Source organism: Lissotriton vulgaris, chromosome 1_1 (genome assembly GCF_964263255.1).
Source record: "Lissotriton vulgaris chromosome 1_1, aLisVul1.2, whole genome shotgun sequence".
Lineage (NCBI taxonomy): Eukaryota > Metazoa > Chordata > Amphibia > Caudata > Salamandridae > Lissotriton > Lissotriton vulgaris.
The window spans coordinates 502088542-502103356 of record NC_141685.1 but is presented as its reverse complement, the minus strand read 5'-3'; the positions used below and the strand labels follow the sequence as shown (position 1 = coordinate 502103356).

The 14815-nt window shown below is 41.7% G+C and overlaps 1 protein-coding gene across 2 annotated transcripts in view; it reads right to left on the bottom strand.

Annotated features, from left to right (window-relative positions):
- LOC147747399 (serine/threonine-protein kinase TNNI3K) overlaps window positions 1-14815 on the bottom strand; it is a 2862006-nt gene that overhangs the window by 1688740 nt on the left and 1158451 nt on the right. For both annotated transcript variants that reach the window (XM_086953863.1, XM_086953861.1), the window contains 2 exons: window positions 14557-14651; window positions 14045-14194 (listed from right to left, as the gene is read on the bottom strand). In XM_086953863.1, the coding sequence (XP_086809989.1) occupies window positions 14045-14194; window positions 14557-14651 (245 nt within the window). The remainder of the gene's footprint in view (window positions 1-14044; window positions 14195-14556; window positions 14652-14815) is intronic.

Genomic DNA, 14815 nt, shown 5'->3' with positions numbered 1-14815 from the left:
TTGAGGTTAAGATTGTCACATACGATGATGACACTCAGCTTATTGTGTCTCTCAATTTGATGAACAACAATAAGTCCATCCTGGCGAACTGCTTGGAGAAAGTCTTGGCTTGCATGGACTCTTCTTTCCTTGAACTGAATTCTGCTAAAACTGAGTTGATGTTTTTGGGAAAGACTACTGGTTTGGTGAATGACTCCCTGTGGCCGAAATGTATGGGAGATAAACTGGCCCCAAAGACCAAGTAAAAGCTTGGGAGTATGGCTTGCTCATAATTTGAGCTTTAAGACTCAGGCATCCAGGGTTGCTGGCTCATGCTATGGCATTCTTAAGAAGATTAGGAGGATCCTGCCCTCTTGCCTTTTAATGCCAGGAAACTCCTAGTTCAAGCCTTGATTTTATCAAGGCTTGATTATGCCAATGTGCTGTACCTGGGCTCCTCATGGCCTACCATAAAAATACAAGGTCCAAAACTATGCGGCACGACTTTTGATGCATGCTCATAACAGAGAATCTGATAAGCCACACATTAGAGCACTGCATTGGCTGCCTGTGGACAAAAGAGTTCAATTTAAAGCCTTATGCATTGTCCACAAATCTCTAGCGTCTAACTTGCCACCGATTCTCCAATCCATTGTCTCTCTATATGTCCCTAGAAGATCCCTCCACTCTGAGTCAAAACATCTTGCCATTGTCCCGAGATTTAATTGAGCCCGGACTGGGGGTCGTCTTTTTTCGGTCATATCTGCTCAAAGGAGGAATGAACTTGTTTGTCTAGAGGCCAACCATCTTCGCTTCCGAAAACTCCTTAAAACTTTTCTGTTTGGTTGATCTTGTTACTATCTCTGGTTTAGGTGTGTCTTGTAGTGCTGGGACGCCTTTGGTTGCCATGCGCTTTATAAAAGCTCTTTTACTCATTCATTCATTCATTCATGGGGTGGGAATATTGACATGCCAATTCTGGACAGCCCCCACCCCTAGCTATATATAAATAGGATCCCTGGTGCTTAGTGGGCTTTCTGTCCCCCCCTGGGGTGGCAGATCAGGGGCTGTCTGCCTCCTGGTTGGCCAGAAAGTCTTTTGTTTTCTTGGGGGTGGGGGTATGGTGGGGGCATTGCATGCCCATTCTAGCCAGCCCTAACCCCGGGACTATAAAACAAATAATCCCTGGCATCAACATTGTGCGCGCTGATCATCATTTCAGGGATACTAAAGCTTCAGCCTCAAGAGCTGGGGAAGCTGTTCCCCATCCCCCAAGGCTGTTGGGGGGGTAAAGGGAATCCCTCTGGTGCCCACACCATAGGGTTCCCTGTGCCATGTGCGAGGACAGCCGGGGGCCGTCTGACGCACATGAGCACTGGTGCCTCAGACGGCACCCGGCCGTCCGACGCAACAAAGGGTTTTACTTAGATTTTTTGTTGATAAGTCATCCCCCTAAATGAAGAATCATAGCTCTCTTTTGTGCATTATCTACTTTGTCTGCTTCGAAGAAAAGTATTACTCTCTCTACCTAAAAACTTCCAATTAGGGGCTTGCGACAATGTTGCACCTTCCACTGTGAACGACTCCACAGAAGGTATGGTCGCCATGGTTTAGATATGAATGGAGTGTCACTTGGATTGATTATTGTCTTATCCCCCTCTTAAATGTGATTCTTTTATTTATTTCATTTTTTTCATAGGTGTCCAGCATGCTGCATCAGCCGCCTTCAAGAAGAACCACAGATCACCACTGGCAGTACCCCATTGACCTGGGATGTAAGTCAGCATACTCAGGGGCATATTTAAAAGGAAGTGGCCGAGGGCTGTGTTAGCCTCCTTGGCTAAATGCCGCACTCCGCCACTTCTGAAATGCAGGGCTGCACGGTATTTGCTAGAATACGGTGCAGCCTTGCGTTTCCCCCTGCATTGGTGCTAATTATGCCTAGCACCAAAGCAGGCACCCTTACACCATTGTGCAAGGGTGCCTGCATTGAAGGGAATTATTATTTATGTGTAGGAAGGTATCCGTTCCTGCACATAAACAATCTGAAAAGGCGTTTTGAAATTTCCATGTGTGCTGCTTAATGCAGCACACATGGAAGTTGCAAAGTATAATTTTTCTTACGATTCTTAATCTGCAGTTAGGGACACCTTCCTGCACATAAACAATCAATGACGAGAAGTTGGCCTAATTGCTAGGGTGGTCGAACTCCAATCTGGGAAACAACGGTTCTAGTGCCTCTGCAATGAAGCTGAACATCCTGTGATTCTGGGCTAATCACGTAATCTTCCCGCACCTAACAAAAATGAATGTGCTCCTAAGTAACGTAACTGGTGCTCGTGTAAAGCGCTCTGATACCCGATACCTTCGGGTCAAGTTCGCACTACTGATGGAGCAAGGTTTCGCACGTAAAGCGCCTTGCTTGGATTCAGCCCTCTCAAAATAAACTGTAATACACTAATAAACATGTGTTGTCTCATTAACAATGCAAAACACGACATTTCAAGCATCTAGGGGAAGCTTTTCTATGTGCTTTTACTAACCGTAACTCAAATGCATTAAAATGGCCACGGCAACGCGGGAATTTTTCTGAGCATGTGGCTGTCACACTCATGTGACATGACGTATTCTCTCTGCTTGGTGGGAAATTCTTGCTTCTGCGCACTAGACCTAAAATGGCTACTCTGTGTGTTAACGTGCAAACGCTTGCAATGCTGCTTTTACTAAGTTGTTCATTCTGCTTAATGACTAATGCCATAGTTAAATTTAAATAATGGGAATAGAGTAGAGATAAGTGGTGTACAGTGCATTCATTTATTCTATGTTCTAAAACTGTTTTTCTTTGACTTTGTTATTAGCTCGTGTTTGTCCAATCAAACTACATTGTTGCTCCATCTTGGGTCCCTCAACTGCGCATGCTTTACATTTCCAAGAGTCCACAAGCCATGGCATTCAATGAGTGCCAGTGACAGCCTGACAGGAAGATGCGCCTGGGAAAATGAACTTTTACCCTCTGAGGAAGACAACTTACCAATATTCGTATACATTGTGTTGTTATTGAAGCAACCATTGTTGGGTGGAATAAAAGTGCATGGGAAAATAAAATCATGGGAGGGAACATCAATTTGAACAATTTCACGAAATGACCTCATAACAGGTATGGTGTGAGGACCTCTCCTCCTCTTTTGACCAATCAAATTGATGGAAATCACACATTTGCAACATTGGGGGGGTGGTACACTGCCCTGGAAAATGGTATAACTAAGGTAGGCTTAGCTAGTTAGATTGTCTGACTTGTCCGAATAGCTGACCTGTCACTGACCCAATGCACACAATAGGCGATGGAAAGCAGAGGTGTTGGCGGAGCACTCTGTCAGAAGATTCGGGAGCAGAAGTGCTGGTAAAGCACTCTGTCAGAAGATTCGATAACCCATTCGGGGTTCTGGGAAGGAGATTGATAACCCAATCGGGGTTCCTGAGGGAGACGATTTGCTAACCCAATCAGGGTCCGACTGTTAGCTGCAGAGAGGGGTGTGATGCTGGTGTTGCACTTTAGCTGTGGGTGTCAGTCCTAACCTGCAGTGGTCCTGTCCTGATTCAATTTGGTCCGTACTTATCCTGATTCTGGTCTGCACCTGTTCTACCCTGTTGGCACCTGCACTATCAGGGGTCCTGTCCTTTATCCCAGCTCGTGGCCAGGGTTGGTCTTCACACCATTCTAGGTACATATAAAGCTGCATGGGTATGTCATTGTGCAGTTTCCCTCTTCTTACCCTTCCTATGTTTCAATGCTTAAAGAACTTTTCATGATATTTTCACATCATCTTGCTCTGATTATATTCTTTCTAATTGATCAAGCTCTGATTGATTTAGTATGGACTCTAACATTTAAGAAAATATTTAGATAAAGCGTTTAAATCTTTCCAGAGTCTGTGGTTATTTATGAGTGCAAATGTTTATTTACTACCTATTTTCTTGCTAACTCCCTTGATCCCTTAGGACTCTAGGTACAGGTGAGAAGGATTAGTAAGTCAAGGTATAGGTCCTAAAAAGGTTAATTAAACCACTGGTTTAGCGTATGTTTACCTGTTCAAAGTGTGTATGTTTTAATGGGCCCAGGTGAGTATGGTAAAATCCTGAGCAGATGAACGCGCTCTATCACTACAAAACCCTGTAAAAACAAAGTTTAATTTAGCAGTTTCTATGTGTGCTGCACAACACAGCCCACATGGAACAGCAAAAATTAGGAGAAAATAAACATTGCTCCTCATTGCGCCAGGGTATGACCAGGTTTTTCCATGTCTTAATTTTGGCGCCGCCTCATATTTAAGCCTGAGTACTGTGTACTTCTTTACATTGTAGGCAGACACTACATGGTCCCGGAGAATGCAAGAATACACCAGCTCGTCACCAATGTTGCATCATCGTGTCACGGTACTTGCTGGAGAGACATCACTGTCTTTACTTAAGGTACTGACAGAGGGGAGCCTAGCGTTGCAGCATAATTACATTGGCATTCTGGAATAGTATGCCCTGCCCTGGCCCCGAACTTTCCTATGACCTCATACCCTGCTGGGGTCATATTTGTTAACAGTGTGCCATGTGGTGCAGAATAAACCATCAGCAAAGCATTTCTCTGGGGGCACCAACATAATACCCCAATTGTCGGGGCTTGATCAACAAACCCACGACAACCCTGTTACGTCACAAGCCCGACAATACCTGCCAGACCACGTGTTCTGATAAGTTATGTACAGCACAGCTCAAAAAATGATTACAACTTAGCATTATGGACTAGGGGGCTCATTATGATCGCGGACGGACTTGAGTCCGTCCGCAACCATCGAGGAGGAGGGAACCTCCGCATGGCCTGCGGAATTCCCTCCTGTCCAATTAGGATGTGACCGCCACCCTGGCGGTCACTTCCTCTATTTTTAACATTGCGCCAGGTGCAGCTTCAAGTTGCACCCACCGCAATGTTAAAAATGCCTACATTGCATTTGTATACAAAAAGCGGCAGGCACCGCGCGGTGCCTTCCGATTATTGCATACAAATGCAGGGGGGTACCATAGGTACCCCCCATGTGCACCCCCGATCCCCCTTCACCCAACGGGCCCCTGCAGTGAAGCTCCGTATGCTTTTCCACGGCGGAAAACCAGCTGTGGAAAAGCATTTCTTTTTGGGCATCCTAATATGGCTGGTGGTGTCTGAGAGACACCGCCACCATATTAGGGCTTTTCTACCGTGGTTGTAAGCCAACCGCGGTGGAAAAGCTGCGGACGGAAACCAGGACCCACCAGCCATGCTAATGTGGCGGTGGGTCTTTGGTGGGTCCGCTGCGGTTTTTCGGTATCCTCCAGGCCGGCGGTGGCTCCCGCCAGCCCGGAGGATGCGGAAAATCCGCTATCCTAATCTGCCCCTTAGTATGGACGGAAAATGTGTTCCGCTCGTGGAATTTGCGAATTTTTGGCAATTTCACGATCCACGAATCACAAGAAATTTAAAAAAAATCTGCAATTCGTTAGTTGGCAGATTTTTTTTCATATGTCGAGGTATCACTCGCAATACTAAAACATTTCATGAAAAGTTAATGAGTTTGGCTTCTGAAATGGGAATTGATATTGGAAAATCTAAAGTTTTACAGAAACCTTACCAAGCTGAATTTTCTGACAAAGATTTAGAAAACATGAATGTTCCAGAACATAAAGTGCAAATTAAAGAGCTATTGTCATTGTTGCAGAAGTGGGGTGATTTAGACAAATGGAAAGCTAGATGGGCAAAGAAAAAGGAGGAGGCCCGGAGGAGGTTATGTGCACGTCTCACGGTTGAGACAGGATATTTAATCATTTATGGATGATTTTCCGAAGCTCAGAGAAAAACCTGTAGAGTGGTACAGGTAGGTTGAAAGATTTGTAAAGTGCTGCTAAAAGATTTAGATGGGTTATTTGACATTGTTGTTCCTGTGGATCTATGGACAGAATGTAAGATAGCGGTTGATTGGCCTAATGATGAGTATCCTACAGACCCGAAGAAAGGAGCCCCATCAGATGAGGTTATGAAAAAATATAGTCAAGTAATACTGTACTTGAAAGGAAAAGTACCCGCAAAAGAAACTGACTGGACGAGAATAGACAGAACTACCCAAAATAAGGATGAATCAGTACATGCATATTATGAACGCCTTCTACAGGTATTCAAGCAGTACAGTGGTTTGGAAAGCATTGACATGAAAGACATGACCCATTTTATTTATCGATTTGTGTCAGGATTAAAACCATAAATTTTGCAAATGATTACAAATCATAAAATCTGTTGGCAGTCTAAGCCGATAGATGAGATACTTAAGTATGCAAAATATTGTGGGGATGAAATTGACAATAAACATAACAATTTAGAAGAAAAGGTAATGTGGGCACAAGTAAAATTAGCAGAACAACAGGAACTTCAGTTAAATCAGTGGAAAAATAATAAGAATCAAGGAGATGGAAAATGGGGGAAATCCGAGAGGTAGGATGAACAGAGAGGAGGTCAAGAAAAAATGTCCTTGTCATGGGTGCGGAAAAATTGGGCATTGGAGGATCGAGTATAAAGCTGTATTGAGTAACCCTGTACAAAACGATAATTTGAATCCACAGACCCAGAAAGGGGTGTCAAGGAAGGCACAGCAACAGGTAATACAGAGCCAGTTACCAGATGCACCTATGCCAGATTCTGGGAGCCAAGCAACTTACAAGGTGGATACCACTAATTGGGAGGGAAGTGGAAGGAGAGATGAAGTGACATCACAATTTCTTTTGAGTGAAGATAGTTACTGACGGTGCCTGAGAGGGGAGGACGAGGAGTGCGTACTTGGCGCATCCTTGCCGGTAGATCAGTCAGGTCCATACATTGAGGGATAAGTTAAGGGAAATTATGTTATCTTTTTGTTGGATAATGGCGCTACCCGTTCTACTGTGAGAACAGCAGAGGTTCCAAACCTACCCCTCTTGGGAGAATCGATCCAAGTAGTGGGCGTTTCTAATAAACAAATTAGTACCCCTGATAGAGAATCTATGGAGATTAGAATAGGGAATTTTAAAGAAATGCATAAGTTTGTGGTATGCGACTCCAGTCCAGTGAACCTATTATGTAGGGACTTACTGTGCAAAATGAATTGCACAATCTTTTGCACCCCAGATGGTGTTGAAATTCAAACCCCAAATGAAGATGAAGTTTAAAAATCAATGTTGGCCAAACAGAAACAGAAATTAAAAAGATGCTAGTGGAAGACCTCCCAAAAGAATTACAGCATACGGTGAATCCTGAAGTGTGGGATTTCACTGGGAAAGATGTAGGATTATTGGCAAATGCTGACCAGGTAAAAGTGACAGTGAAAGAAGGTGCAGTGTACCCAAACATTCGACAATACAAAATGAGCCCAGAAATTAAAGCAGGTGTTGCAGCAGAAATAAAGCGTTTGGTTGAACAAGGCCTTTTGCAAAAAATAATATTGAGCAGTCCATGTAATTCACTGATAATTGGCATAAAGAAACCGAGTTGGAAATATAGGGTCGTACAAGACCTTCGTAAAATTAATAAAATTGTCGTCCCATGTTGTCCAGTTGTGCCAAATCCTGCAGTGATTCTTTATCAGATACCGTGGGGAGCTGGATGGTTTACAGTAATAGATCTGTGCCATGCATTTTACTCCATACCATTACATCAAGATAGCAAATATCTTTTCTCGTTCAAATTCGACAACCATGGCTACGTTTGGAACCGTGTCCCTCAGGGGTACACAAAAAGTCCATCGATTTTCAATGAGATATTGAAAAAATGTCCTGAATCTCTGATATTGCCCGGACAGTCTGTCCTGGTGCAATATATAGACGACCTGTTGGTGGTGTCTAAGACTCGAAATGACTGTGTTGTTGATATCATTGCATTGCTGAATCATTTGGCAAAAGGAGGGCATAAAGTGTCACCTTAGAAATTGCAATTCTGCACCACATCGGTAAAGCACCTGGGGCACCAGATAGAAAGAGGCGTTAGACAAGTTACCTCTGAAAGGATCAAAATAATTAGAAACATGACTCTACCTCAGACACAGGTAGAAATCAGAATGTTTCTTGGAGTTGTAGGTTACTGCAGGCAGTGGATTGTGGGATTTGCAGTCCTAGCTAAACCTCTGATACAGATAACAACGGAAATAGCAAAAGACCCAGTAGAGTGGGATGACGAAAGCATGACTGCCTTCTTGAAGCTGCAAGACTGTCTCTGCTCAGCTCCAGCTTTAGGGATGCCTGATTATTCAAAAGAATTTGCATTATTCTGTGATGCATGCGACAATTGTGCCTAGTCTGTTCTGACAATGTCTCATGGTCTAATGAGGCGTCCTGTGGCATATTTTTCATCCAAACTAGATCCAGTGGCATCTGCATTGCCAGGATGTCTGAAAGCAGTAGCTGCAACCTGCATGACTCTTGAGCAAAGTGAATCCATCATTATGGGACACCCTGTAACCGTGTATGTTCCACACTCAGTAGTGATTCTGTTAACCAGAACACGTACTCAGTATTTGACTCCTAGTCGGCTGACTAAGTATGAGCGAATTCTTCTAGGTGCAGGAAATGTGACCATTGCCAGATGCACTGTCTTGAATCCAGCTACACTGTTACCTGAATCACACTTCGCAGAAGTAAAAGGGGAAGTCGAGCATGATTGCATCAACCTCACAGAATACAGTTCAAAGCCCCGACCAGTCATAACAGAAGAGCCATTGTTGACATTTGAATATGAGCTGTTTGTAGATGGCTCATGCATGAGGAAAGAGGATTAAGTGCTGCTTATGCTGTGTGTACTTTGAGGGGTCCAGTGGATCCATCCTATTAACCTGGAGTCAAGTCTACACAAGGAGCCAAATTAGTTGCATTGACAAGAGCCTGCAAATTTGGGAAAAATTTGAAAGTAACCATATACCCTGTTAGTCAGTATGGTTACGGGGTTGTGCACGACTTTGGCCAACTATGGATGCAAAGGGAGTTTCGGACTTCTTCGGGTACTCCCATTAAAAATGGATATTATGTAAAAGATTTACTGGAATCAATTCAATTACCAAAAGAAGTGGCTGTGGTCAAGTGTGCTGCTTACCAATCTGGAAATGACAAAGTGACAGCGGGTAACCGATATGCTGACCAACTAGCCCAGCATTGTGCCAAACATAAGATTGCAATAAATAAGAAAATCGATGCACGTGGAAACAGCTGCCAACTTATGTTGCTTGAAAGAGTGAAAACATGGGAAGAAGTGAGAGATTTGCAAAATGAGGCAGAAATGAAGGAAAAGGAAGAGTTGGATAAAATAGGATGTCAGAGAAGGGCTGAGGATGGTGTTATTGTTTACCTTGATGGGAGACCTGTGTTACCAGATTGCATGCTTGCTCCTATGGCTAGGATGTATCATGGAAGCTCACACATAGGTAGAGACGCGATGATTAGACGGTCCAGAGAGAGTTGGTTCAATGCGAGATTCAGGAATGTAGCAGAGAACCTTTGCCAGAGGTGTATAAAATGCCAAAGAATGAATCCTGGTAAGAGAACTTTAGTGTTGCCAGGAAAGATTGGAAAGGCAGAAGGTCTATACATACGACTCCAGATTGATTTCATCCAATTACCTCCTTGCCCAGGACTGAAGTACATCCTAGTCATTGTCTGCCTGTTTTCAAAATGGGTGGCATCCTACCCTACACGCAGAAATGATAGCATCAATGTAGCTAAGTTAAAACTGAAGGAACTCATACCACGTTTTGGTTTTCTAGTAACGATTGAATCAGACAGAGGGTCTCCTTTTAATAATGAAATAATTCGTCTGATCTGTGAAGCATTCCAAATTGAGCAAAATCTGCACTGTGCATACCGTCCAGAGGCTTCTGGAGTGGTAGAACAACTGAATGGCACGGATGTATGATGTTAGCATGCACACTTTTACCACGCATATCATTACCACGCATTTTTTACAACGCGATACCTTTACAACGCATAGTGCTTTGGGTGCTGGATAGTGAATAGTTTAATTTACTATTCCAACACCAGTCCCCGTGGACACTAGGGAAGGTTATTGGATAGTAAATTAACCTATTCACTAGCCATTCCCTAAGTCAGGTCGCCTCAAAGCGCTATGCGTTGTAATGGTATGCGTTGTAACAGATGCGTGGTAATGGTAGTGCGTGCTAAAAGATGCGTGCTAAAGGTTGTATACCGAATGGCACAATCAAGTCACGATTGGGAAAGATGTATGAATCTACTCAATTGGAGTGGCCTGATGCTTTACCTCTTGTTCTGATGGGACTCAGAACCATTCAAGACAGAAACACAGGCTTGAGTCCCCATGAAATACTCATGGGAAGAGCAATGAGGCAGGCATGGTTACCAGGACACAAGCTTATAAATATATCTGATGAATTAGTGCTCGAGTATTTCAAAGTACCGGCTGACCAAGTGCGTTCCATCTCTCACCAGGTTGGGGAAGACGCTGTCGCCAGACAATCAACTCCAGCACATGACCTGAATCCAGGTGACTGGGTAGTGATAAAAGAACATACTTGAGAATCTTGCCTAGCACCAGGGTGGGGAGAGCCACATCAAGTGATATTGTTTACTACCACATCTGTAAAGTGCAGGGGAATTCCGAACTGGATCCATGCGAGTCACACCAAAAGGGTGATAAAACCTGATGACATAGAAGCTGAAGGTTGTGCAGCGGAGGGGTCTCAAGAAGTTGATCTTGAACTAGTTGATGAGGAACAACCAAGCACCAGTCAGGATGAATGGATTCCAGTTGTCGACATACCTGCAGACTTTGTGAGAACCAGAAGTCAAACCTCTCTAGACAGAGTGATAGTGAGGATGAGACAGGAATAGAAGCAGGTACTCAGATCATAGAAATCCAAGTCAAAAGTGATTCTGAGGAGTATCAGATAAGGAAAGATCGATGTACTCAGACATTTGAAACTCCAGCCAGTACTCCAGAGTCTGAGGAGGGAAAGATAGGTATTAGGGCGAAAGCTCAGGCAGAAGACAATCAAGAAATCCAAAGACCTGAGCAGGACCAGATAGAGGTAGAAAGGCGTGTTCAGGAAGAAGAAGGCAAACAAAGTCAATTACGGCAAACTCCTGAACAAGGACAGATTAGTATCCAGGCAGAAGAAACAAAAATAAGACCTGGACCAAGTCAGATAGAGAGGAATTCAGAAGTTGACAAAGAACAAGTAGTGCCACAACTGAACGAAAATAAAAGAGCATTTGAAGAAATTCAAAGCACAGTGCCAGCTAAAAGATTCAGAAAAAGAAATAAGTGGCCTGGTGTTGTAAAAAGACTGAAATTTCGCCTTAAAACAATAAATGAAGAACCAGAGCAAGTAAATGAAATTTCTAGCCAAGCTGGACAGTCCACAGAGCAACCCAGAAGGAGAAGTCCATGGTTAAAAAGACTGAATAACAAGTTTAAAGGACCGGAGTAGACCTATGTCATACTTGAAGATTTTGAAAATTTAAAATTGAGTGATGACGACCTGATTGTTGATCAGACTGATGAAGAAGTGAGACCAACACAGGTTAAAGTCTGTGGAAAAGTTACAAAGAGGGGATAACATCTCCTTAGCTGTGTTGCTGTTTTTCACAGTATTGCTGTATCATGTTCTTTAAAATAAAAAAATAAAAAAATAAATTAAAAAAATAAAAATAAATAAATCTCCTTAGTCAGAAATGGCTGATTATAATGTTAACGGAAGACCGAAAAATAATTGTTTAAAGTCATGTTGTGTCATATGCACATGTAGTATATTAATAGTAGTTATAGTATGGTTGGATTGACATTAGCTATACCTTACATAATCAGCAAATAAATGCAGAATAATACTAATATACCTGAGCAAGTAGATTCACCTAAGACAATAGATACACATACACATGAGGAAGCAGTTAGTCTTAAACAACCTGGAGTAGATTTAGAAGCACCAGATGAGGGAGATTTACATTATAAAAGAGCTAGAAATAGAACTCATTTAAATGTAGTTGCTAATCTGTTAGTACATTATGTAGAAGCTATGGAAATTAGTGATTGTTACATGTGCATGAAGTTGCCCACGTCAGTAGTTGATGGGGTAACTTACCATCATTTACCACTGACCTATGGTATTTCATGTAGCATTTTAGCTAGTCTATTTTATAGAACTGGAACATTACAATATTATTATTCTAATTTTGAACTAATCTTTTCTGAAGTTCCTTTACGTAGAAATGTAAATCGTATTTCTAGTACTAGAGACTCTACACACTTTATGGGAGATTATTTTCTAACAGTAGGATCGGTGGATATACCTAAAGTTCACAAGGAAAATCTAACATGCATATTACAAGAGAAAGAAAAGATATTTTTAGTTTTAGTCAAGAAAAGGAGACAGGATTTCCATAGAAAAGCCACTGATCATAAACGAAAGATTCCTAAATGGGCTGATAATAAAGAGTTTACCTCTAATGGCAAGACTCAAGCTGCTATGTTGCTGGATTTCGAAAAGAATGGGACACTCTGTCTCCATAGAGAGAAAACAGATTATTATAACAATATATTTATTGGTTCCAGTGAATGTGAACATAATTTCAAAGTTATTGGGGGTTGGGGTTTCAAAGATGCAACGGAACCCGTTTATCCTGGAATTTATTACATTTGTGGGAACAAAGCATATTTTAAATTGACTGATCATTGGTACGGGAGTTGCTATTTTGGAATAGTATTCCCAAAAGTGTACCACGTAGAGAAAATCCCTGGAAGCAATGAAGAAACTAATGGACTAACCCTTAGTAAAAGAGCATCATTTGCTGAAGTTGTAGATGACATATTTAGTGCAATAATACCTTCAGTGGGAGTAGTTATGAACACTCAAAGAATCTGCAAATGGTCAACATTGGTGGATCGCTTATCGACTGACACTGCTAGTGGATTTTAGATAATCAATACCAAATTAGTTGCGGTGAGATCAATGGTCTTACAAAATCGACTTACTCTTGACATATTATTGGCAAAAGATTGCGGAGTCTGTAGAATGTTGAAGACGCAACATTGTTGCACTTACATTCCAGACGAAAGCATAGAAATTAAAAAATATGCGAGAAATTTTACCAAATTGAGAGAAGAATTGAAACCACTGGAGTATGACAGTGCATGGAAGAGACTATTTAGTGGTCTCTCCTCAATAGGTAGTTGGTTCACTAACGTAGGAAAGAGTTTTGTAGGTAAAATAATGATGCCAATGGTGGGAGTAGCACTACTGATTTTAGGGATAATAATTTGTTGCAAATGTCGCAAACATAAGAAGACATATAAAATAGATCAGAAAGGGAATAAAAGAAACGTCAGTGAAATTGAACTTGAAGAATTAAATGGGAATTTGTTCGAAAAAAATGTAAAACTTCCACATGAATAATGGGAAAAAGCCTAAAATTGTGTTTGAAGAAATAGAAATGAGTAAATGTTGAAAAGTTGGCATCTGTTTCTGTAGTTTGTGATGATATAAAATATCATCAAAAAGGGTATTGATGGAGCGAGGTTTCGTACGTAAAGCGCCTTGCTTGGACTCAGCCCTCTCGAAATAAACTGTAATACACTAATAAACATGTTTCGTCTTCTTAACAATGCAAAACTCAACATTTCTAGTATCTAGGGGAAGCTTTTCTATGTGCTTTTACTAACTGTAACTCAAATGCATTTAAATGGCTGCCGCTACGTGGGAATTTGTCTGCGCATTCGTCTGTCACACTCATGCGAATTCGCAAATTCCGCCCATGCTTATTATGGACACTTCGAATCCCTGGCTTTCAAAAGTCGTATGGGATGCCCATTGCCATTTGCTTCTTGCTGTTACAATGGACTTTAAGTGGTGTCCGCACAAATGTAATCTTTTTTAGGTTTCAAGTAACAAGATTTAACGCCACAGAAATACACAAAGTCATTGTGATTTGAGAGTAGCAAAGCAGTGAAAGAAATATATTCCTTATTCCAAAGATTTAACCAATGATAGAATTCAAATACCTTTCTCATAGGCCCACATTAGACAGGTCTGTTCATCCTTCTCCCCGCTGGACTTGCTGGGGTCGCATGCCACTAGATTCATGTCTGCGCCGCTGTCCAGTAAAAACTGAACGAGACGAATGTGTCCATGATAGCAGGCGCTGTGTAACCCTGAAAGATGTAATGAAAAGCAATCACTGCGGTAGACTTGTTTTACAACAGCCGGACAAAGAAACACCAGTCATAAAACTGGAATTGATTTTTGTGAGAAACTCCATTATACAACAAATTGCTGTGCTGAAGCATGGATACTGCTGCATTCTTTTAATGGCCATTCCTACAAGTTAACACGTATTTTGCCGATCGAAATGGCAGCTAGTTGCAAAAATACTAAACAAGATGAATAAAAAATATGTGGCAGAATGTTTACAGGCTATTTCTCAAATAGATGGAACATTATTTGGAAGCTGGAAATATGTGAGAGGCTTCCCACTGTCAAAAACATGTTTTTAATTTGTGCTTTGTGACCGTACCTGTGTGCCCATCTCTTCCCTGATGATTAATGCTTAACGCATTCTGGTCAAGAAGAAATTTGACGAGTTCCATATTCTTTCCATAGGTGCAGGCACTATTAAAAACAAAAAATATAAATAAAAGTGCAAATTATACATCTGTAGGATAGGTTAACCCACATTATCCAAACTACACTAATTATCAATGTACTGTCAGTGAAAGTAATAATGAGAATCGTAAGTCTAATTTTGAAACTATAAAAACTATATAAAGAAACAG